This window comes from Alternaria arborescens (genome assembly GCF_004154835.1).
Source record: "Alternaria arborescens strain FERA 675 chromosome Unknown contig_9, whole genome shotgun sequence".
Lineage (NCBI taxonomy): Eukaryota > Fungi > Ascomycota > Dothideomycetes > Pleosporales > Pleosporaceae > Alternaria > Alternaria arborescens.
In genome coordinates, this window is record NW_021167864.1 from 479,682 (window position 1) to 502,054 (window position 22,373).

General features: G+C 52.9%; 7 protein-coding genes across 7 annotated transcripts; 1 reads left to right on the forward strand and 6 right to left on the reverse strand.

Moving 5' to 3' along the window:
* Nucleotides 1-2,584: 2,584 nt before the first annotated feature.
* Nucleotides 2,585-3,303, reverse strand: AA0111_g4833 (hypothetical protein; the record flags this gene model as incomplete). The annotated part of the gene is made up of 2 exons (XM_028650879.1): nt 2,585-2,791; nt 2,890-3,303. The coding sequence occupies 2 exons, from the start codon at nt 3,301-3,303 to the stop codon at nt 2,585-2,587; spliced, it is 621 nt and encodes a 206-aa protein (XP_028507709.1).
* Nucleotides 3,304-4,162: 859 nt separating this feature from the next.
* Nucleotides 4,163-5,194, reverse strand: AA0111_g4834 (adenylate kinase; the record flags this gene model as incomplete). The annotated part of the gene is made up of 4 exons (XM_028650880.1): nt 4,163-4,625; nt 4,694-4,848; nt 4,922-4,974; nt 5,032-5,194. 4 exons carry the CDS (start codon nt 5,192-5,194, stop codon nt 4,163-4,165), a joined length of 834 nt encoding a protein of 277 aa, XP_028507716.1.
* A 502-nt stretch (nt 5,195-5,696) lies between these two features.
* On the reverse strand, nt 5,697-8,341 carry AA0111_g4835 (Mitochondrial escape protein 2; the record flags this gene model as incomplete). The annotated part of the gene is made up of 3 exons (XM_028650881.1): nt 5,697-7,269; nt 7,316-8,221; nt 8,283-8,341. 3 exons carry the CDS (start codon nt 8,339-8,341, stop codon nt 5,697-5,699), a joined length of 2,538 nt encoding a protein of 845 aa, XP_028507715.1.
* Nucleotides 8,342-8,962: 621 nt separating this feature from the next.
* Nucleotides 8,963-15,661, reverse strand: AA0111_g4836 (putative glutamate synthase [NADPH]; the record flags this gene model as incomplete). Its single annotated transcript, XM_028650882.1, has 6 exons — nt 8,963-10,249; nt 10,301-10,356; nt 10,410-11,916; nt 11,973-15,322; nt 15,377-15,417; nt 15,474-15,661. The coding sequence occupies 6 exons, from the start codon at nt 15,659-15,661 to the stop codon at nt 8,963-8,965; spliced, it is 6,429 nt and encodes a 2,142-aa protein (XP_028507714.1).
* A 1,873-nt stretch (nt 15,662-17,534) lies between these two features.
* AA0111_g4837 (hypothetical protein) lies at nt 17,535-17,732 on the forward strand (the record flags this gene model as incomplete). Its single annotated transcript, XM_028650883.1, has 1 exon — nt 17,535-17,732. The coding sequence occupies one exon, from the start codon at nt 17,535-17,537 to the stop codon at nt 17,730-17,732; it is 198 nt and encodes a 65-aa protein (XP_028507713.1).
* Nucleotides 17,733-19,085: 1,353 nt separating this feature from the next.
* On the reverse strand, nt 19,086-19,534 carry AA0111_g4838 (hypothetical protein; the record flags this gene model as incomplete). Its single annotated transcript, XM_028650884.1, has 3 exons — nt 19,086-19,258; nt 19,315-19,324; nt 19,388-19,534. 3 exons carry the CDS (start codon nt 19,532-19,534, stop codon nt 19,086-19,088), a joined length of 330 nt encoding a protein of 109 aa, XP_028507596.1.
* A 506-nt stretch (nt 19,535-20,040) lies between these two features.
* On the reverse strand, nt 20,041-21,932 carry AA0111_g4839 (Bifunctional purine biosynthesis protein; the record flags this gene model as incomplete). The annotated part of the gene is made up of 3 exons (XM_028650885.1): nt 20,041-20,474; nt 20,524-21,861; nt 21,914-21,932. 3 exons carry the CDS (start codon nt 21,930-21,932, stop codon nt 20,041-20,043), a joined length of 1,791 nt encoding a protein of 596 aa, XP_028507735.1.
* Nucleotides 21,933-22,373: the final 441 nt, after the last annotated feature.

Consider the following 22,373-nt stretch of genomic DNA (forward strand, 5'->3'; position numbering starts at 1 on the left):
TCGTGTTCACAGTTGTACGTCATTTAGGTCCGGTCCGGCGATGGCTCCGGTGACCTCTCAGGGCTCGATCGCCAGATGCACTGTCAAGCACTACATCCTGTGATGCCTCCGTAGCAAATCGCGTAAAGAAGTTACTCATGAGGGTAGTTGATGCTTGAACTCATGATGTGTCGTGATGATGACCGGCCACAATGGTGTGCCGGACCGCCATTGGGTATTGTCGCTCACAAATCTGAGACTCAGCCTCGCGCTACAAGCGCTTAAGGAGATCACATTACGCTGCGGTATTCACACGCAAGTCGCAAGGTCGATGCGTTCTTTTCCAAACGCTCAAATCCTCAACTGCAAGATGGCTGCGTGTCTCGCGATACAAAGGCTTAAGCGGAAAGAATACTCCTACCTGTCCACCGATAAAGCGTCTCTGTATGAGTCGGCCCAATGTGGGTGCTACTACTGTCGTGTTCTATGCGAAGGCAGGCCAGAACATGCCAGTTTAGACAAAGTGTATGTGGAACTGCTCGATACAGCTTTAAAGGCAACATATCTCTGTGAACATCATGGAGATAAACTTGAGCTCCTGAGAGAGTTCTTCGTTTTGGATTGTAAGTATGAGAGCCTAGAGTAGAGCCGTTCTAACAACAACACAGCTCAAGACGATCCCATTATTCCTACAGCAAGACACATATCAGGTAATACTGGCTCAAGAAAAAGCTTCAATACCATCAATGGCTGGCTTGATACATGCATACAATCACACCGAGGCTTGTGCTTGGCGTCGCGTAACGAAAGCGGGTGCGCTACGTTGCCTGATCGAGCAATTGAGGTAAGCCCCAACATGCCACGTCGGATCCGCCTCGTCGATACGAAGAGCAGGGAAGGGCGATATGCGTGTCTGAGCCACTGTTGGGGCGACAAGCAGCCTTTACGGACGACTCTAAAGCCAGACACCCTCTCGATTCATCAGGAGAACATCCGGGAAGAAGATCTGCCGAAGACATTCCGGGATGCGATCACAGTCATTTTGGCGATTGGGATTCAGTACATTTGGATAGATTCGTTATGTGTAGGTTATTTTCGGATCGATCATCGCTGCACGTCTCCTTGCTGAAATTGCTTACAGATTATCCAAGATGATGAAAAGGACTGGCAGATCCAATCTGCAAAGATGGCCGCCATCTACTCCAACTCCACTATAACTCTGGCAGCTACAGAGGCTTCAAATTCAGAAGAGGGCCTCTTTCGTAAGACTCCTGAGGCGCACATAAGCCAATCACTCTCCAGTTCTTGTCACATTTATGCTAGAAAGCCAGTTGATCACAGAATAAGTGAATCGCCGCTCCTTAAGCGAGGTTGGGTCTTTCAGGAACGCCTCCTAAGTCCTCGAATACTTCACTTCGCTGAGAACGAGCTGATATGGGAATGTATGCAACATCAGCGCTGCGAATGTGGGTTTCTTGACTGGCGTCATCAATGCCAGCCAGCGGTATGGGAGCTGTCCCTAGCACCCAAAAATCATTACCATCCAGATGAATGGCGCTTGCTCAGGGGTAAACTATTAGGAGCAGATAATCCATGGACAATCGCCGCCTTTGAGTTCGCGTGTCTAAAGCTTTCAAAACCAAATGACATCTTCCCAGCAATTTCAGGTATCGCAAAAAGCTTTGAGGAAGCTACTGGCTGGACATATGTCGCGGGAATATGGAGAGAAACGATGCCACTTGGACTGTTGTGGCGCACATTCAACAAAGGCCATCGGCCTATTCATTGGAGAGCACCGTCGTTCTCATGGGCGTCTATCACTTTTGACGAGCTTGGAGTGGGTCGTGGAATATATCACGTTGGTCTGCAAACGCCGATAGTTTCAGCATCTGTCGTGGAAGCCAAAGTCTCGCCTATAGGCAAGGATCCTACAGGTCAGTTGAAGAGTGGATACATTGTCTTATCAGGAACCTTGATACAGGCAATCATTAGTCATGTAGGAGTCGACGACAGGAACTGGCACCAAGCTTCCCTCACACCGTTAGGTAGAGAACGTGAAGATTCATATCGCTTTGGTACCGACTTCGATCTGACACAGTCAGGTCATGTGGTAAAAGATGGCGAAGCTGTATTTTGTCTAGAAATAGTTCAGGGGGAAGCTGAGTCTAAAGAAATGATATGTTATATGGTATTGGTAAAGAGAAACCTACGACCGTGGAAGTTCAACGGCCACAGGTACGACGGCGAATTCGAGAGGATAGGTCTCTTCACGGAAATCATTCCACAGGACCGAGTTAATCGCAAGCCCTTCGAGGAAGCGTCGCCAGAGTGTGCAGTTGAGCGCAACGCTGTAGTGAAAGTTATCTGATACGCACCTCAGCCGGAGACGTGGTATACGGCGAGTTGAAGCGCATGTAGAGAACCGTGGTAGCAATGTAATTGAAGCATTCGGACGATACTTTGCCAATCAAACGCCTTACACCATGCCAGATGCGACTCGATGCAATGCAAAACCCTCTTTCCCAAACGTTTCTTTCTATAATCAATAGATCATCAACGTCAAGTATACGCCAGTCTATCTTTCCTCTTGTTCTGGCATCCCCCATCAACCTAACCACACCCACCAAAACAGTAATATAACCGCGGCAAAGAACCCAACCCAGGCCTTCCAGCCTACGCCTGTCTTTTGCGCCATCCTCAACATACGATTCATGGTACCCTTGATCTTATGTCTCGAATTCTCAAACTGATCGTTCATTTTCTCAGCGAGAGTAGTGGAATCGCGGATTTCATCGCCGATGAGATGGGTTAACTAGTCGATGTTAGCACAACACTCTCCAAGTAGTGCGATTACGGGAAAGAGGAACAGCAGAGAAGAGGGCGCAGAAAAGAAGAAAGAAAGCAACATACGTCCTTCAACATCTTGACCTTGCTAGTCAGCACACCAACATGCTCATCGTTCTGACTCTCCAACTCATCCAACACAGCCGCAGAGTACTGTCCCCTTGAATTCGGTGTCGCAGCCCGATATATGCCATCCCTTCCATCATCACTCCCCCTTCCGCCCCCTACACCATAACCCCCATAACTACTCCCTCCGCTCCCAGGATATAAGCTCCCATTCGCCTTACTCCCACCAGCACCAGGATATGCGCCAAAGCCTGGCCCGTCGGCGGAGGAAGGTGGTGTGTAGCCGTAGCCGCCAGCAGCATTGTAAGGGCTTGCGCGAGCTTTGTTTTTTGATTTCGAGGGTGAGGCGCTGCGGTTGTAGGAGGAGAAGAGGTCGTCGCGCGCGTCGGCGCGGCTGCTGAATCTACTTGACATGGTTGCGATGTGTGTGTGTGAATGCGTGTGGTGTGGTATGCTATGTTGTTGGACGTCTCCCTTCTTAGTGTCCCCTTTCTGGGTTCAGGGTCGAGGGTCGAGGGGTTTGATATTCGGTGTCTCGTTTCGTGGTTGAGGCTTAGGGCGGCGCGTGCAGTCTGGCGATACGTGGTCGGATTGCGAATCTGGGGTAATGCGCTTGTACGGGAGCCTAATTTGTGCTCCGGGGGTGGATAATATGTGGAGGGTTGCCGGGCACTTTTTCGGGAGTGAGAAGTTGCCCGGAGGTTAGAAGATGTTGGGCAGTGCTAACGCCGAGTGCGCGACTAGGAACACGTTGTTGGAATGGCGGCGGGTAGGAGCACGTGTTGGTGGCGCAAAGGAAGCTCCTAGCATGAGAGCGCACATGTGTATTCACCAGATCAATACGAGGTATGCGGGTAACTTGTAGTTATGAGTACGTCGTTAAAACATGTCACAGAATCGCGGTCAGAGTACAGGCCACATTTGTAACCACGGGTATCTTCATGAACATTTCTAGCATTTCCGATCTTGGTAGACTACCAGAAACCAGCTTGCAAGAGTCATTTGAAACACACAGGTGTCCCCACAGACTACCCACACCACCGTATGCATCTGTACAAGTACAAGAAACCCATCCAAACCATATGTGCATTCTTCATTCCAAAGCGTGAAAGTGGACTTTTCTCATACGTGGCTCCGAACATGACCAGCGACTCTTGGACATTGTAAGATTCTGCGTGTGCCTGGCGGTATGACACGTAGGCGTGACTCGTAGTATCGTTGAACAATATTTTCCAGCCTGGGATCATGCCCCTGCTCACACAAAAGGCCCAATCTAGTTCTTAAGACCAACCTTGTTGAGCAAGCTGCCTGTTCGTCCAGCAACCATGGCCTTGTCGTCGAAGATCTTGAGCAGGCTCTTCCATACCTGGCCTGGCTCTTGACTTGCGTCAATGGGCTTCCAGATACCCGTCTTCTGGTAGTATGCAACAACGGGCGCGGTCTGAGCGTGGTAGGTCGAGAGACGCTTCTTGAGCGTGTCCTCGTTGTCGTCGGAGCGCTGGATGAGCGGCTCACCGGTTACGTCGTCGGTCATGGGGGCCTTGGGTGGGTTGAAGATCTTGTGGTAGGAGCGGCCGGATGCGGGGTGAACGAGGCGGCCAGTGATACGCGAGACGAGGAGGCCGTCGTCAATTTGCAGTTCAATGGCGTGTTGAAGGGGCTTCTTGGTTGCAGCAAGCATACCGTCGAGCTTCTCGGCCTGGGTTACTGTTCGTGGGAAGCCATCGAGGATGAATCTAGGGAGACTCCGCGTTAGCATGCCTTTCCGATATATCCAAAAGAGACAAATCGTCAGAGTACGCACCCCTGGGCGCACTCGGCGTTGCCCTCGAGCTCAGTCTTGATCATGTTGATCATGATCTCGTCGCTAACCAGACCGCCGGCATCCATAATCTTCTTCGCTTCCCGACCGAGGGCTGTCTTGGCCGCGACTTGAGCGCGTAGCATGTCTCCGGTAGCCTACAATCTGTCAGCCTGCCATTTCCGGCTTCCCATGCCGCAGCTTGGTGTCGTGGATAGCGGGAAAACGTACAAGATGGCATGCGCAGAACTTCTCCTTGATTCGCGGCGCTTGTGTGCCCTTGCCTAGACCCGGTGTAAGCAAAATGCCACATTTCGACCCTCTGGAGCGGAACTACGCACCAGCACCTGGTGGTCCCATCAAGATCATCCTGACGCTCTCTGCCGACGTTGATGCACCCCCACTCTGGCCAGACAGCTTGTTCTCCAGCTCAGCGATGCGCTTCTCGAGCCTGTTGACGGTGCTCTTGAGGTCATCGACCACGGTATCTGTTATTGGTGCCATTGCGCCGAAGTGTGAGGAAAAGTTTTGGGGGGAATTGCAAAGGGCGATGAGAAGGACAAGAAGATGCGCGGGCCGCTGGGAGTGGAGAAGGGACAAGTGCGCAATGGCAGGTCGCGTTGTGGACGAGGTGGAGCTCACGGTCGTTCGCTAGCTTGCTTCTGCGTTCGGCTGCTTCGCGGGAAAATGCTTCCTCCTGCCCGATCCTCGGTCACGTTAGCCTTAGCAGGGTGATGTCAGAGCAAAACGTTCCTGCGCGCACGAGGCTAGCCGCACCATTAGCGGAATATTCTCGGAATATTCACTGCTATTATTACCTGCCGACACTGCTATGCTTCGTACGAGTCGGGACATGGCACTGGAAGCGCCAATGCATCGTACGTAGTAGTGAACGGGTGGGGTCACAATGCCATTTCGGCACGGCTGCACGCATAGCACCTTGATAATGCATTCAGAGGAGATGGTATCATTGTATACGTTGCTCTCATCAGAGCCTTCCAAAATCCTAGTACTCATTTCCAAGCACCTTCTTCAGTCCCTTGATCTCCGTCTCGTACTTCTCCACCTTGTTTTGACTAGTCATCAACTTTGTCAACAAATAGTTGATACGCCCAGATGTCTGTGCAGGCTGGTTCTTTAGCTTGCTCAGTAACAACAACTCGTTCTCGCACTTGTCAATCGTCGCGTTCTCAATCTTTGTCAAATGCGTCAGGATGGCAAGGTCCAAGCGGCTCTTCAGCACCTTGTCCTCAGTCAAGCGCTTGAAAGCGGGGTGGTAGACAGGCTTTCCTGGCTTGATGATAGATGGACGCCCATTCGTACCAGAGACGATGGAAATGAGCTCAGCCTGTTCGAGGGCGCGAAGGACGGATTCGCCGCCAGTCTTCAGAATGTCGTCAATGAGGACTTCGTTGTATCTTAGACTTTCTTTCTGAGCGAGCTCCTTGATGAGGAACCAGGCTTGCTCAGCGTTCCAGTGCCGGTTTCCGCCTTCATCCTCTGCGCCAAAGATGTACATCTTGAGGATCTCAGAAGCTGACTGATCGATGATCTCGTGCACAGCCTTGGTGGGTGTCTCACCAGTCTTGATGCGTCGGGACAAGAACTCAAGATCGGTAAGGCGGCCGCCCAACAAATCGATACAAGTGTCGAGCTCATCAAGGTCGTTGCGGTGCTCAGAGGGCAGCTTCTTAGGGGAGCCGTCCTTTGGCGCTGGGTCATCCTCAACATCGGCATCAAGATGCGTGATAACAAACCGCTTCGCTACCTCAGGGCTGCAGTCGGACAAAGAGATTTGACGGAACATACGGTCCGGCATGGCCTTGGAGAGCGATTTGCTGAACGCGACATCATTGGTCAAAAAGATAACATGAGCCACATTTGTCGTTGTGAGACGGGCGGCCCATTCTGCAATCTTGTCATAGACGATACCGCCTTCTTGGCTCTTATGCAGGAAGTTGTCAACTACAACGATAGGCCTGCGCTCTGGATGTGCTTCGAGCCACTCATCGTCTCCCAAGTGCGCATCCTTGTCGTTCTTGTGACGTGTGTCCAAAGCGATTTGTCGTAGGGCCGAGGTCGTAGTGTTCCAGATTTTGCTGAGTTGAGAGTCAAGAGTCTCAGAGAAGCCAGTCTTGACACCTGTAGCACCCTGTGCAGCCATGTCTATCATCCCGGATATGCTGTTCATCCAACTGAACACAGGTCTATAGCCAACAGACAACGCTGCAGCATTGATGGTGGCGCTCTCGCCTCGGGCCTCCTGGATAGGTTTGCAGTCGATCACAAGCTTGAGCTTTTTATCCTCCAAGGCCTCGTCAACGACAAGTTCGCGCTTGCCAGAGCCCCGAGGGCCCTGGACAATGATGAAAGTTTCAGCAGTCTCCATCAACCAAGTCCTGATTTGTTCAATGTCATCTTTCCTATCATCCCAGATAGCATCCATGCTGTCATCGTCGTCGCGCTTATTGCCACCGTGAATGATATCTGTGGCATATCCCTTGATCCACTGGTACCACTTATTGTCTTCAATGTGGAAGTTGCGCGTGATGTGGGCTTTCACAAAAAACGTTCGGATACTGCGCTCTTGTCAGCTCACGCTATCTATGTAGAGGAAGGACTTACGGGTCAAAGACGATGGCAACGGTACCAGCGATAAGAGCAGCTACAATCGGGATGATGATGCGAGGATGGCCAAAGATCCAGTCTCTGATATATCGGGGCTTGATCTTCTGCTCGTACTTCAACCTTAAGATTGTGCCCTTCTTGCCACCTCCTTCAGCTTCTGACACAAGATAGCCATGCATACAGTTCCTGGCCATGATAGCCTTCCCAATGCTAGAATAGTCTAGATATGCGAACTTTGGGAGTACTTTCGAGTCGGGAGGCTGCATAACGATGTCTGATAGTTTGCCGTACGGCCTGAAGAACTGGAAGAGCTGTTCTTGGCTCATTTCTATAGCTTCAGATGCCGGCACGCCGGCCTCAGCAGAGACAAACTCGACTCGCAGACGTGAAGCTGGGAGACGCATGAGATCCTCAACCCATGGTTTTCCCTTGACCATCTTCGCACGCATCCTCTTCCATGGACTCCACCATGGTTTGACTGGTTCATCTCTTAGGTACTCTTGAAGCACTTTTTCGATCTCAGAAGCAGAAGCATTTCCATCGTGAGTGAATTTAACGAACGCTCCTCCTTCTCGCATCCGTGGAAGTACCTCGGTGCCAGTAATCTGCAAATTTCGTTTCGCACTCGCTCTTTCAATGACGGCTTTGGGGTCGGTGCCAGATATGTTGGGACTGATGAGGCGATCTAGTATCCCTGGCAACGGGAGACCTAGTACCTTGCGAATCTGAATAGGAAATACATTGTTAAAGAAGAGGATGCCCTCGTTAGGTCCTGCGCTGATGTGACCGGTTTTGTCTTCACCAGCCTGTAGTCCAGTTACATAGCGAGCAGGGACAGTCCACGGTCTTCGACAACCTAGACTGCTTGGTTTACATGTCGCTCTAAGTGTCGGATGTACGATCCTGATGGCCTGTTAGTATATTTGCGATGATCGCCAACAAGGATCCAGCTTCGTAAACGCACCTTGTCGGCCCTTGCAGAGGGCGACGACACGTCTGATGCCAGCCGGTACGGGGTAGCATATTCACAGCCTAATTGTCACCGGGGCATGGCGACATACAGAGTACAACGAAGGTCAGTCGATTGATGTTTGCTGCCTGGAGTACCGTTCAAGACTAGCGAATCTGGAGATTAGAGGTGCGTGACGTCACTAATCTTGAATCTTGGCTTTGTGCATCTGCCGCCTGGCGAAGCGAAGTAATCAATGCCACCAATCGCGATGTCTAGAGCACAGGCAAAAAAAAAGAGCATCCGTGTTCTGGATGCTATCGCAATGATTGTAGTCTCCATCATGCAACTCCCAATCTTGCGAACAAGGCAGGATGATTGATTGCAGCGATAAAGAGGCGAAAGCGTTATGAGCATCTCACAGCAAGTTGCAAAACGTCAATTTGAACATAACATTCGCCTATATATACAAATTGGGTGCGAAATGAATAGAGCTAAAAGACATTGTACACTGCAGGTGCCGCCCAGCTGACTCCGCATACTGAAAAGGTATCGTGCAGGTAAACGAGGGAAAATGCGCGTACATAAATCAAAACGCCAAAGAATCATGATATACCCGAAACCCATCTTTTGCCGTGACCATCTTTTCCATGCACCTTTACTTCATACAGTAACAATCATAATCATAGGCTCATCTAAGCGGCGACAGTCACCAGCTTCTCGTTAGGAGCAGCGCGGTGCTTGTGCATAGCCTCGTAGGGTGGGCGCTTGACGATACCACCAGTGACGGGCAGGGAAGTACCGTAGCCGGTAAGGAAGGAGTCGACGTCGCGAGCGCACTGGCGACCCTCGTTGATACCCCAGACGATCAGGGACTGACCGCGACGGCAGTCACCAGCAGCGAAGACACCTGCCAGGTTGGTGTTGTAGTGACCGGGAGGGGTCTTGATGTTCTTGCGGCCGTCAAGCTCGATAACGTCGCTCATGACACGTTGCTCGGGGCCCAAGAAACCCATGGAAAGCAAGACGAGGTCGGCAGGGAAGAACTGCTCGCTACCCTCAATGTGCTTCATGTCCCAGCCACCGGAGGCGGACTTGGTCCACTCAACACGGACAGTGTTGATACCCTTGACCTTGCCGCTACCGTCGTCGACGAAGTCCTTGGACATGACACAGTACTCACGGGGGTCCTTGCCCATGTGAGTCTTGACTTCGTTGTGACCATAGTCAGTTCGGAAGATACGGGGCCACTGCGGCCATGGGTTGTCGCGAGCACGCTCAGCTGGAGGCTGGGGCAGCAGTTCGAAGTTGACGACAGACTTGGCACCGTGGCGAACGGAAGTACCAATGCAGTCGTTACCAGTATCACCACCTCCGATGACAACAACGTGCTTGTCCTTGGCCGAAATGTAAGCATCGTCAGCCAATTCGGAGTCCAAGAGAGACTTGGTGTTCTTGTGCAAGAACTGCATGGCGTAGTGAATGCCGTCCAGGTTGCGGTTAGGGATGGGCAGGTCACGAGCGACAGTAGCTCCAGTCGCGAAGACAACTGCGTCGTACTCCTTGCGGAGAGCTTCGAGGTTGGTCTGACCCTCCTCACCAACGGTGACACCAGTCTTGAAGTTGACGCCCTCAGCAGCCATGAAGTCGACACGGCGCTGAACGACCTTCTTGTCGAGCTTCATGTTGGGGATACCGTACATGAGGAGACCACCGACACGGTCGGCACGCTCATAGACGGTGACAGTGTGACCAGCCTTGTTGAGTTGATCAGCACAAGCGAGACCAGCAGGGCCGGAACCGATGATGGCAACAGTCTTGCCAGAACGGGTCTGGGGTGGCGAAGGAATCATCCAGCCCTTCTCAAAACCGCGGTCAATAATGGCGCACTCAATCGACTTGATGCCAACGGGATCCTCGTTGATGCCAAGAACACAGGCACCCTCGCAAGGAGCCGGGCAAACACGACCAGTAAACTCAGGCTATATGGGGTTAGTACACATCGCGTATGTAGCTGATACAGGAACACTTACGAAGTTATTGGTCATGAGGAGGCGGTTGAGGGCGTCGCGCCACTGACCTTGGAAGACTATCAAAAGATTAGCATGATGTATGCTCCAAAAGAAGACACTAAGCGCTTACCCAGTTCGTTCCACTTCGGGATGATGTTGGAGATCGGGCAACCAGTGTCAGACTGGCAGAAGGGTACACCACAGTCCATGCAGCGAGCAGTCTGGTACTTGAGTTCGTCCTCGTTCAGACGCTGGTTGAGCTCTGCCCAATCGCGAGTACGGGTCTTGGGGTTGCGGTACTTCTCAGAGCGACGCTGGTACTTCATGAAACCGCGAGTCTTGTCAAGGACGAGCGCCTTCTTCTTCTCAGCCTTTGCGTCGGTAACACTCTCTTCAATGTCGAGGAGGTCGCTCTTCTTCTTCTCCTTGGCCTCCGCCTCAGCTTCCTTGTTGCGAGACTCCTCGTGGGCGTTGCGGACAGCGTTGCCAGCGAGCAGAGGAAGAGGGTATTCAGACTTCTTCTTCTCGGCAGCCTTTGCCTTCTCCTCCAGGAGCACGCGCTTGTAGTCGACAGGCATGACCTTGACAAAGCGGGGCAGTGCGCGAGTGAAGTCGAGGAGGATGCGAGCGGCAAGCTCAGAGCCGGTGTAGTGGTGGTGGTCCTCAATGAGGCCGCGAACAAAGGCAATCTCCTCGGGCTCCTCGATGCCGGAGAGCTCAACCATCTCCTGGTTAACCTTCTGTTCGAAGTCCTTGTGGATGTCAAGGACGTACGCAATACCACCAGACATACCGGCAGCAAAGTTACGTCCAGTAGAACCAAGAACAAGGACACGACCGCCAGTCATGTACTCGCAACCGTGGTCACCAACACCTTCAACGACAGCCGTAGCACCAGAGTTACGGACACAGAAACGCTCAGCAGCGATACCACGGAAGAAGCAAGTACCGCGAGTGGCACCGTACAAGCAGACGTTACCGATAAGAACGTTCTCCTCGGCACGGTATACGGCGTTGCGGGGAGGGTAGATGATCAAACGACCACCAGACAGACCCTTACCAACGTAGTCGTTAGCATCACCCTCAAGTTCAAGAGTGACACCAGGTGCCAGGTAAGCACCGAAAGACTGGCCAGCAGAACCACGGATGTTGACGTGGATGGTGTCTTGGGGCAGGCCAGCCTCGCCGTAGCGCTTGCTGATGTGGTACGAGAGAGTAGCACCAAGAGCACGGTCAGTGTTGACGACATCGCACTCAATGCGGGCAGGAAGACCCTTCTCCAGAGCAAGTTCGGACTCGGCAATAAGCTTGTTGTCGAGGCGGACATGAAGACGGTGGTCCTGCTTGCGCACGTTGAACGTGGCAACACCTGGGCGAAGGGTGTGCGCGGGAGTCAGGATGAGAGACAAGTCAATGTTCTCAGTCTTCGCAGTGCGGAGATCGTCACGGATGCGAAGCACCTCACAGTGACCAACCATGTCGTTGATGGTCCGGAAACCAAGCTTGGCCATGATTGCACGGAGCTCGTTGGCGATGTAGTAGAAGAAGTTGATGACGTGCTCGGGTGTACCAGCGAACTTCTTCCTGAGCTCAGGGTCCTGGGTGGCAATACCGACAGGGCAAGTGTTGAGATGGCACTAGTGGTGGTTAGTAAATAGTTTCTTTTATGATATATCATGGGGAAGATATTTACCTTGCGCATCATGATGCAACCCATGGCGATGAGAGGCGTGGTAGCAAAGCCCCACTCCTCAGCTCCAAGCAGACAGGCGATGGCCACATCACGTCCAGTCCTCAATTGACCGTCAGTCTGGACGATGACGCGACCACGGAGGTCGTTGAGAACAAGAGTCTGATGAGTCTCGGCAAGACCCAGCTCCCAGGGGAGACCGGCGTACTTGATACCAGTCCATCGAGAGGCACCAGTACCACCGTCGTGACCAGAGATGAGGATATGGTCAGCCTTGGCTTTGGCAACACCAGAAGCGACGATACCAACACCAGTCTCGGAGACGAGCTTGACGGATACACGAGCGCGGGGGTTGGAGCACTTAAGATCGTAAATCAATTGCTTAAGATCCTCAATGGAGTAGATATCGTGGTGGGGAGGAGGACTGATGAGACCGACACCAGGCGTGGAGTGACGGGTCTTAGCAATAGAGCCAGAGACCTTGTGGCCAGGAAGCTCACCACCCTCACCAGGCTTAGCACCCTGAGCCATCTTGATCTGGAGCTCGTCGGCATCAGCAAGGTAGTTGGAGGTAACACCGAAACGTCCGGAAGCGATCTGCTTGATCGCAGAGCGCATGGTGTCACCGTTCTCCATACGCAAGCTGCGCTCCGGGTCCTCACCACCCTCACCAGTGTTAGACTTACCGCCAAGGCGGTTCATAGCAACAGCAAGGGTAGAGTGGGACTCCATGGAAATGGATCCGTAGGACATGGCACCAGTGACGAAGCGGCGCACAATGTCGGTCCAAGGCTCGACCTGGTCGATGGGGATGGGAGCACGGTCATCGAAGTTGAAGTCAAGGAGACCACGGAGGGTGCAGTCCTTGATGCGCTCGTACTCAGCAATAGAGTATGCCTCGTACGACTTGTCGTTCTTGGTGCGGACGGCATCCTGGATGTTGGCCATGGCAGTGGGGTCGTTGACGTGAGGCTCACCTCCGTCACGCCAGTGGTACTCGCCAGTCTCAGCAAGACCAGGAACCTCAACGATGGCGCGCGATGGGTAACCCCTCTCGTGGAGAGCGAAAGCGTCGGAAGCAATCAACTCGAATGTCATACCCTTGATACGGGAAGCAGTTCCAGTGAAGCATCGGTCAACGACAGAGTCATCAAGACCAAGAACCTCGAAAATCTGAGCACCCTTGTAGGATGAGAGGGTAGAGATACCCATCTTACTCATGACCTTCAAGATACCACCATCGCAAGAGTGCTTGTAGTTGTCGATGAGCTGTTCGGGGCTCATCTTCTTGCGAATGACACCCTCGCGGTGCATCTTCAAGATACACTCAATAGCAAGGTATGGGCAGACGGCATCAGCACCGTATCCAACCAAGACACACATGTGGTGGACCTCACGGGCCTCACCAGTCTCGACAACAAGGGCGGCGTTGGATCGCCACTTGTTGCGGACGAGATGGTGGTGAACCATACCAGTAGCCAAGCAAGCGGATACGGCAACGCGGTCAACGGACGCAGCGCGGTCGGTCAAGACAAGGATGTTGTCGCCGGCCTTGATGCCCTCGGTGGCAGCCTCGCAGATTCGGTCAAGAGCGTTCATGTAGCCATCGAGTCCCTCGCTCTTGGGGAATGTGATGTCGATGGACTTGACAGTCCAGTCAGAGTGCAGAGTGTGCGCGTTAGTTAGCGCCTTGAACTCTTCGAGGGTCAGGATGGGCGATGGAAGAAGCAGACGGCCACACTGTGACTCGTCCATCTCTAGAAGGTTACCCTGGGGACCAACGTATGTCTCCAAAGACATGACGATCGCCTCACGAATAGGATCGATGGGAGGGTTGGTAACCTGGGCGAAAAGCTGACGGAAGTACTCGTACAGCAGACGAGGCTGGGTAGCCAAGCAAGCCAGAGGAGCATCGTTACCCATGGATCCAAGAGCCTCCTTTGAGTCGGCAGCCATAGGACCAAGAAGGAGACTGACCTGCTCAAGAGAGTAGCCGAATGCTCGCAGACGAGGGTCCTCATGTAGCTTGGTCTCGGTGAGCGAGTGTGAAAGATCAACGCCCTTTGCGCTGATCTGCTCAACAATCTTGGGAAGAGTGAGCAGGTTCTTCTGAATCCAGGAACGGAAGTCAACACGCTCTGAGACGGTCTGCTTCAGTTCAGCATCATCGACAATTCGACCAGCGACAGTGTCGACGAGCAACATCCTACCAGGCTGGAGACGACCCTTCTGTACAACGCGCTCTGGCTCGATAGAGATGGTACCAACTTCAGACGCGCAGATGATGCGGTCGTCATCAGTAACGTAGTAACGGCAAGGACGGAGACCGTTTCGGTCGAGGTTAGCACCACAGTATCGTCCGTCGGAGAAAGTAAAGAGAGCAGGACCATCCCAAGGCTCCATCATGCAGGCAGCCCACTCGTAGAAGGCTTGCTTAGCGGGGTCCATAGTGTGGTTGCCCTGCCATGCCTCTGGAACCATAAGCATGACTGCTTCTGGGAGTGACAGGACACCGTTGATGGTGAGCAGCTCAAGGACATTGTCGAAAGCTGCAGAGTCGGAACCACCATCCTCGACGATGGGGTAAAGGAGATCAAGCTCCTCGCCGAAAAGGCTGGACTTCATAACACCCTCGCGGGCCCTCATCCAGTTCTTGTTTCCTCGCAGGGTGTTGATCTCACCATTGTGAGCAGCCCATCGCAGAGGCTGAGCACGGTCCCAACTGGGGAATGTGTTGGTAGAGAATCGAGAGTGCACCAGAGCAAAGTGACCCTCGTAGTCAACGTTGAGCAGGTCGTGGTAGTACTCGTAGACCTGAACAGGAGAAAGTTGACCCTTGTAGACAATGTTCTTGTTTGACAAACTGCAAATGTAGAACCAGTTGTGGAGGCCAATGACGTGTGTAGCCCGCTTTCGCATGACATACAGTTGTCGCTCAAAGTATGCGTTGTCGTACTTCTCCTGGAAGTCAGCCTTGGGCTCCCGGGCGTCGCCGTAGGCAGTCTTCAAGACGACAAACGGCTGGAGAATGATGGGCTCTCGTGAAAGTGCCGCGGGTCCAAGAAGTGTGGAATCGCGGGGCACTGTTCGCCATCCGAGCACCCTCAAGTCAAGCTGGTCTGCAACGTCCTCAAACATGGTCTTGGTCTCATCCAAGATGTTGGCGTCCGGCTTGAAGAAAAGGTTACCAGTGGCATACTGGCCAAGCGATGGTAGCTTGTAGCCTTGTTCGCGCTCGAACTCCTTGAGGAAGAAGCGATGGGGGATGGAGGTCATTACACCGGCACCATCACCATCGCGTGCGTCAGAGCCAACGGCTCCTCGATGTGTCATGTTGCATAGCAACGAACGGGCTGGATATCCGTTAGCATTCTCGTCTACTCATTCCTTGAATTGTTCGCTCTTACCATCGGAGACGATCTTGTGGCTGGCCTTGCCCTTGATGTGACTACGCCATTGTCAGCCCTTGCATCTCTCACACACAAATCAATTGCCATGACTCACGCAGCGAAACCGACACCGCAAGCATCCTTCTCGAGCTCCGGGTCGTACAGACCCTGCTTCAAGGGCAGTGCGCCTGCCCAAGACTTGTTCTCGGGGCCATCTTGATAAGCAAATACCGAGCTTTGCTCCTCTTCGATCTGGGGTTCCTGGGGCAACTTTGTATCTTCGGCGAACGAGACCCGACCCATTATATCGGCGAAAGGCCGAAGTTCTGGGTTCGTTGGTGGTGGTAGTGGGGTTGCGGTATCGATATGCGAGAGTGGCGGGGTCGCTCGAGGCGTGAACTTGGGAGCTGTTGCTCTGGTATCTGGATCAAGTCTGGAGGCGGATATTAGTTTTCAGGTCTGGTAAAGAGTTTGTCGCTGACTGCGGGCCAAGGGTCGAGTGTCGACGATATTTTGGTACGGATGCGCCTAGGGCTCTAGCTCAAAAGCAAAGAACGTGGGTGGGGAACAGTTGGTGGGAGGATGGAGTCGCCGGTGTCAATCACGCCCAAAGCCAACAGAAAGATGGGCTGGATTCGTCACCAGCTTCACCCGGCCGGATGTAGGTGATTGATGGCTATGACGTTCTCCCCCCATCTCCAGCGGCAACTGATAGCTGCTCGAAGCACAAAATCGGCAGATAAGGCAGGCAGCGAATAGGCTAACGCGGGGTGGCAGGCGCAGACCAGTAGGAAAGTGGCTGATGCCTCTCACGCAGGACGGATGGTGGAAAAGCACAATGTTTGGCCACGGGTGGTGGATGGGTGCAGCGGGTGTACATGTGGGAGGCAGGGCTACTTACTTGCTAGAAGGGCTGGTGGAACAGGCCTTGTGTTGGGCTCGCGATGTTCCTGCAAGCAGCTTGTAGCGATTGTGTCGAGAGTGCAAGAAGAGACAGAGGGTCGCGGGAGGTTTCGCGGGCGTGCTTATGAATAAGAGAGCGGAGGGCTCCTGGTGGGGTGGATTATTTTCCCTATACGCTAACAACTCGACTTCACCTCTGTCCAATTACCGGTTTGGAAGCGCGTCAACGGAGGCGTTCGTGCTGTCAGTTAGGCCATCTCCGCTTGTCTACCGCTGCGAACTGGGAACTGCCCGGTCTTGGAGGTGGTCTTGGTACTTTATTTCCACGTATATCAAGTTGGGCATGTTGGAATGGCACCTGACGCGCCATCTCTCCGGACGAAACATGACGATTGAGAGTCCGTCGATGTGCAGTCGCGCTCATTCTACATGGAATTGCTCTTGTGATGTTCTTCTACATGTGTTGCTACCAATGCTCGTATGCGTATGCGCAGCATCACTGCCTCCTGCGGCGTGTTGCGCATGGAAAATTGGCCTACCCCACGGTTTTTCTGCCACTCCATGACCAAAGGCCGGGGCATTATTGGCTGTTTGGCCGTGACCGCCCTGCAGCAGCCCGGCCGTGCACCCTATCCTGGGCTCCGAAGGTCGGTTTGACATCTGATGACCAGGTCTTGCATGTGTTTCCGCTCTACCATAGCTCCACCGGCTAGATTGCCGCTGCAGCCCACGCCGCATCGTCTGAAAAGCGACGTCTGCAATTGGCCCGGCGGCCTCGCCTCGGCAACACACGACTTCTTTGTCGTAATTTGAGAGGGTCATCTCAGGCCTTATCTCTCTCCAAGCGCGGCCCAGGGCGGACTGTCGCGCTACGGAATACTTTGTGTTGACGCTCACTGGACGGGAGATCATACAACCCCGCCATTTCGCAGCGGAGCGTCGCTGAGGCTTCCCAGATGCGCACTCGTCGACATCATCGCGGACCCGGACTTGCAGTGATTATCCTCTGCTTAGCCGCAAACTCAAAAACCAATTCATCTGCCTCCCACACAGCTCATCCTCGAGAATTGGGCGATTCTAGCGACCCGCCACGCCACGGCAGGCGACAATACATCAATGTCCTCATCATGCTTCGGAGAAGATCGGAACGCTCCTGCCTAGCTGACGGCAGTACGTAGCGGGAGACGAGTCACGAGAACAGGCAAATCCACGCAAATCCGTGTCGCGTAGCCAGTCCAGCCGAGCCCGTTTCTAAGGATTACTGGTTAGGCCGATGTCGCCTCTTTTGCTGTTCGCTGGCTGTGCAAAGTCCGCGGCGGATACTCCAGGCAGTGCGCCTCAAGACCCTGAGCTAGCAATCCAATCCGGTATGCATGCAACAAAAATTTCCGTAGGATTCGTGTACCTAATACATTCCGCGTTGGGTCATCAATGGCAAGAGTGGGAGGCAACGAGCATTTCCCGGAATTAAGATATATAAAGTGTTACGTGGGTCAATTTCTAGGGTCTCGATGCGGTGCCATGGGGATCTGGGCAATAGAACCTTGCGACAAGGCATGTCCGTAACAAGGAAGATCATCCTGAGATCGCTGGTCTCGTGACGCAACCAGATGTTGTTCCAGCGACCTTACATCTATCTGTAGGCAGTCTGGCTCTTCTAGGGGATCGTACTCACCATTTACCTCGCCCGTGATTGTAACTCGGCCTTTCTGCTTGACACGCCCCACCGAAAGATCTAGAGAAACAGCATTTTTGCGCGTCTGAGATGGGGTTATCTCGCTGGATGTCGGCGCCAATAGGATGATTTCGGTGCAGGACATTGTAGACATTACATCCACCACATCCTAACTTCATCGATTACAATCCCTGAACTCTCGCTTCTCCTTCCATTTCCTCTCGTCCTCAGTCGAGGCACTATTCTGGATATCTGATCGCTTCCTATGTATCACTACCCACCTTACCACGTTGCTTATTGTTTTTAGTAACGACAAGCACCACTGGAATCACGTCCGTCCGGTATCACGTAAATTTTCCCGAGGGTCTGCTTCGCACGTCACCCACAACACTTTCAATCTGGCAATCTTCGGTAGTTTCCAGGCTCCGATGTCCGAAAGAGAATGTCACAGATATTGTATTGCATGCACACTGCAACTGGCTAGTTCATTGGACCCTAGATTCATGACCTAAGTGGGATACCTTGGTACCTACGTGTTGTTTTCGTGTCATCGCATCGGTTACCCTGCATGCTCGTGGAAGGGATACGAGATCTTCAGGGAAAGGCGGGGGGTAGGTGTGTGCTGAGATGTCTAGGTGCTTTTATTCTTCTTTTGCGATTTTACGTTTCGGCGGACGAAGCTATGCAGGCCAACAATATGATCAGCATGATCTCTGCTGGGGGATTCTTTGTCCTTCTGCATAACATATGCCATGTTCACGTCGTAAATGCATACAAGTCAGGTCAAAAGTATGGGTATTCTTGTTTTCATTCATAACGCATGCCATTGCTGTGTATGCGCGAGGTATTCAGTCCACAGTCCATGTTACACATCAACGTGCACATAGCTCCATGTCCAGCTACCTCAATCGCGAAAAGTCGCGCCGCGACTCCAACGTCGGTAAGAGTCTTTTCCCCGCTACCCAAATGCCTTTTGTGCGTATATCATAACCCTAGCCAGAATACGGAGCTCGCAAAGATTTGGTCGAACGCGCCGAAGAAGTCCTGTAACAAAGCGATTTGATTAGCGGGGTTCATTGAGGACAAAGGGCTCTTCTTGGCTTGGCTGCAAACGTACCGAAAGACGGAAGTTGACGATGCAACTCCACTCTAGTCCTTCATTTGGTCATCGGGGTCGACAAAGTCCTCGTCATCATCCTCTTCGTCCTCCTCGCCGAGCTCCTGGTTGGCCTTGGCAAAGTCGATGTTCTTACCGCGCGTGCGGCTTTGCAGGACATTGGACGTGTCAATCTCCTCCATGTTATCCTCATCAGGCTCCTCGGCTATTCTACTGTCAGTTTGGAAGCTCAATCGCATGGTTTTCGCGGGAATAGCTTACGTTCGCCGGCCTAGATGCGATTGTGTTAGCTACTTGCGCATAGAGTTGTAGCGGTGAGGCGCGATGAACATACCTGGTCCTCAGCACCAGACTCGTCGCTGGAGTCGTCGTCCATGGACTCCTCGACAGTCTCGCCCTCTTGAGCCTTGCCCTTGCCCTTGACATCGGTAGTGGGGTCCTGGACGCCCTCCATCTGTTGGTTCTCTGGCTGAGCTGACATGTTTGAGATGGTGGTTGTTTGTGTAAGCGTCTTGTGAATCGCGGTAGCGAAGGGTACTGGGTTCGGGTGCGATTGAGAGGTTGGTAAGTTGTTGTTTGTGACAGCGGTGTAGAGCAAGAAGTCGAGGTGAAGCGCTGTCCATCTATTCCTTCCGTTGCGGCTTGCTGCAACGGGTTTAGTCTGGCGATCCCCTAGCCAACCCTTGCTTCTTACAGCAAATAGCAAACATTAGCGCGCGTGGTCTCGACCATCAACATCTGCGCTCTATGAACATCTATTCGCTGTCATGTTTTACTGTTGTTGATAGCATCCGAACACAAACGAAGGACATGCACTTGACATCGCGGCACAAGATTGAAAAATTGCCAAGTTGGAATGTTGAAGTATCCACATTTTGAAGGTATCGTAATCTCGTCTCGTCTCATCAAGACTTTTCATGTAGCCAGTTCATTGCACGTCAATGTCATCGCCAGGTATCATTTCCAAACTTCCTCGTCATCAATCTCTTAGTGGTGGAACAACCGGATGTGCTGCTCAACAAAGGTCATGCCCAACTTCTCGGCCGTCTCCATTACTGCGCCGTCGTTCTGACTTCCAGTGGGCGCAGCAATGTACTTGACACCACTCCTGTGCGCCCTGAAGACGTTGTCGATGAATGGGAAGAACGCATCCGAGCTGATAGCGACGCTCTCCATCTTGGAGAGCCACTCCTTGCGCTCATCTGCGGTGAATGGCTGGGGTACCTCTTCGAAGTTGGCCTCGAAGTCATCGCGCTCAATGCCCGCCTCAGGGACAAGGCCAGAGCACAGGAGATCGATGGCGTTGGATTTTGAGGGGCGCTTGGTGCCCTTCTTGAACTTGAGGTTCAGCGTCTTCGAGTGGAAACGCATCCACCAGTTGTCAGCCTTGTCACCAGCCAAGCGAGTGCAGTGGATGCGTGCTGTACAGATATCAGTGATTATGCATCAAGCAAGATTGGTCGTACTTACATTGCTGACCAGCTCCAAGGCCAATGACCTGGCCGTTGAGCGCATAGCAGACACTGTTAGACTGGGTGTACTTGAGCGCAATGGTGGCAACAGTCAAGTCTCGCTGAGCCGACTCGGGCAGAGCTCCAGAGTTCTTGGGCACAATGACAGTGTTGAAGGTATCGGAAGGAACAATCTTGGCGTCGTTACGGTGCTGCTTGAGCGTGATGCCGAAGACAGTCCTGGTCTCCTCAGGGCCTGGAACGTATTCAGGGTCCATCTGGAGAACCAAGTACTTTCCGCCCTTCTTCTTGCTAAGGATCTCCAAAGCTTCAGCGCTGTAGCCAGGTGCGATGACACCGTCGGAGACTTCACGGCTGATAATCTTTGCGGTCTGGACATCAACCTCGGCTGACAGAGCAATCATGTCACCGAAACTTGACATCCTGTCGGCACCACGCGCCCTGGCGTATGCTTGTGCCAAACCGGACTTCTCAATGCCCTCAATGTCATCGACCATGTATACCTTGCGCTCCACCTCGCTGAGGGGGACACCGATAGCCGCACCAGCAGGCGAGACGTGCTTGAAACTGGCCGCAGCTGGGTAGTTGAGCGCCTTGGTCAGCTCCTGCACCAGGGGCCATGCGTTGAGTGCATCAAGCAGATTGATGTATCCTGGTGAACCGCAGAGCACCTTGAAGGGCAGAGATTTCTCTGGCATGGATACTGTCGCTGGTTTTTGGTGGGGGTTGGCGCCGTATCGGAGGGTGAGGAACTGGTCGCCGTCACCTGCGTACTTCTTCCTGAAGAACTCGGAGATGGCAGTGTCGTATGATGAAGTCTGCTCGAAAGCCTTCAACGCGTAACGTTGCCTGCTGTTCTCTGAGACCTCACCATCTTTCTTGAGTTCGGTGAGAAGGTCATGGTAGTCGTTGGGGTCGCTAATGATGGTGACGCGCGCGTGGTTCTTCGCGGCGGCCCTGAGCAGAGTCACACCTCCGATATCGATCTCCTCAACGGCCTCGGGGATTGTAACGTTGATACGCGCGACGGTTTCGGAGAAGGGGTACAGGTTGCATACGACGAAGTCGATCTTGTCGATGCTGTTGGCGGAGAGGTCTGAGTCGTCCGAGTCGAGGTTGCGCGCGAGAATGCCTCCGTGAACGGCGGGGTGAAGAGTCTTGACGCGTCCACCGAGCATCTCAGGTGCCTTGGTAATGGCAGAGACATCTTCAACAGGGAAGTTGGCCTGACGGATCATCTTGGCCGTACCGCCTGAGGCGAGTAGTCGGACACCACATTCATGGAGTCCCTTGGCCAGATCAAGAAGACCGGTCTTGTCGTAGACTGACAGAATCGCTGTCGCAAACGATTAGTAGTAGACTGCAAGTCTCTTCAAATATTTGCTTACCTGTCTTTTGGCCTGCCATTTTGACTAATGTTTTTGAATTTCAGAAGTCAATTGAGAAGAAACAGTCAATCAAGACAGTGACCTGGGGTATAAAGCAATGGCGCACGACACATGTGGAGATTTTTTTGGCATCGCGGGGCTCACGGGTGACCTCATTTGCCTGCCTCTCCATGGCGAACACCCGATTGGCCCAAGCTTGTCTCCGCTATGTGATTGCGACGGCGAGGAAGCGGCTTCACTTATTGTCCGCCTGGTACACACGTTACTTCCGATGTGGATTGCTTGTCTCCTCGAACTCGTGTTCTGTTCCGACTCTGAAATGGTCTCACCGATTCTCAGCTCCCCGCCGTGGTGCTGAGCCATGTAGCCAATCGCTATAGCCATGACAATTCTCGCGCCTCGGTTCTCCGTTGCGATAGCGATATAACTGACTATGTGTCTCTGAATAATCACATCGTCT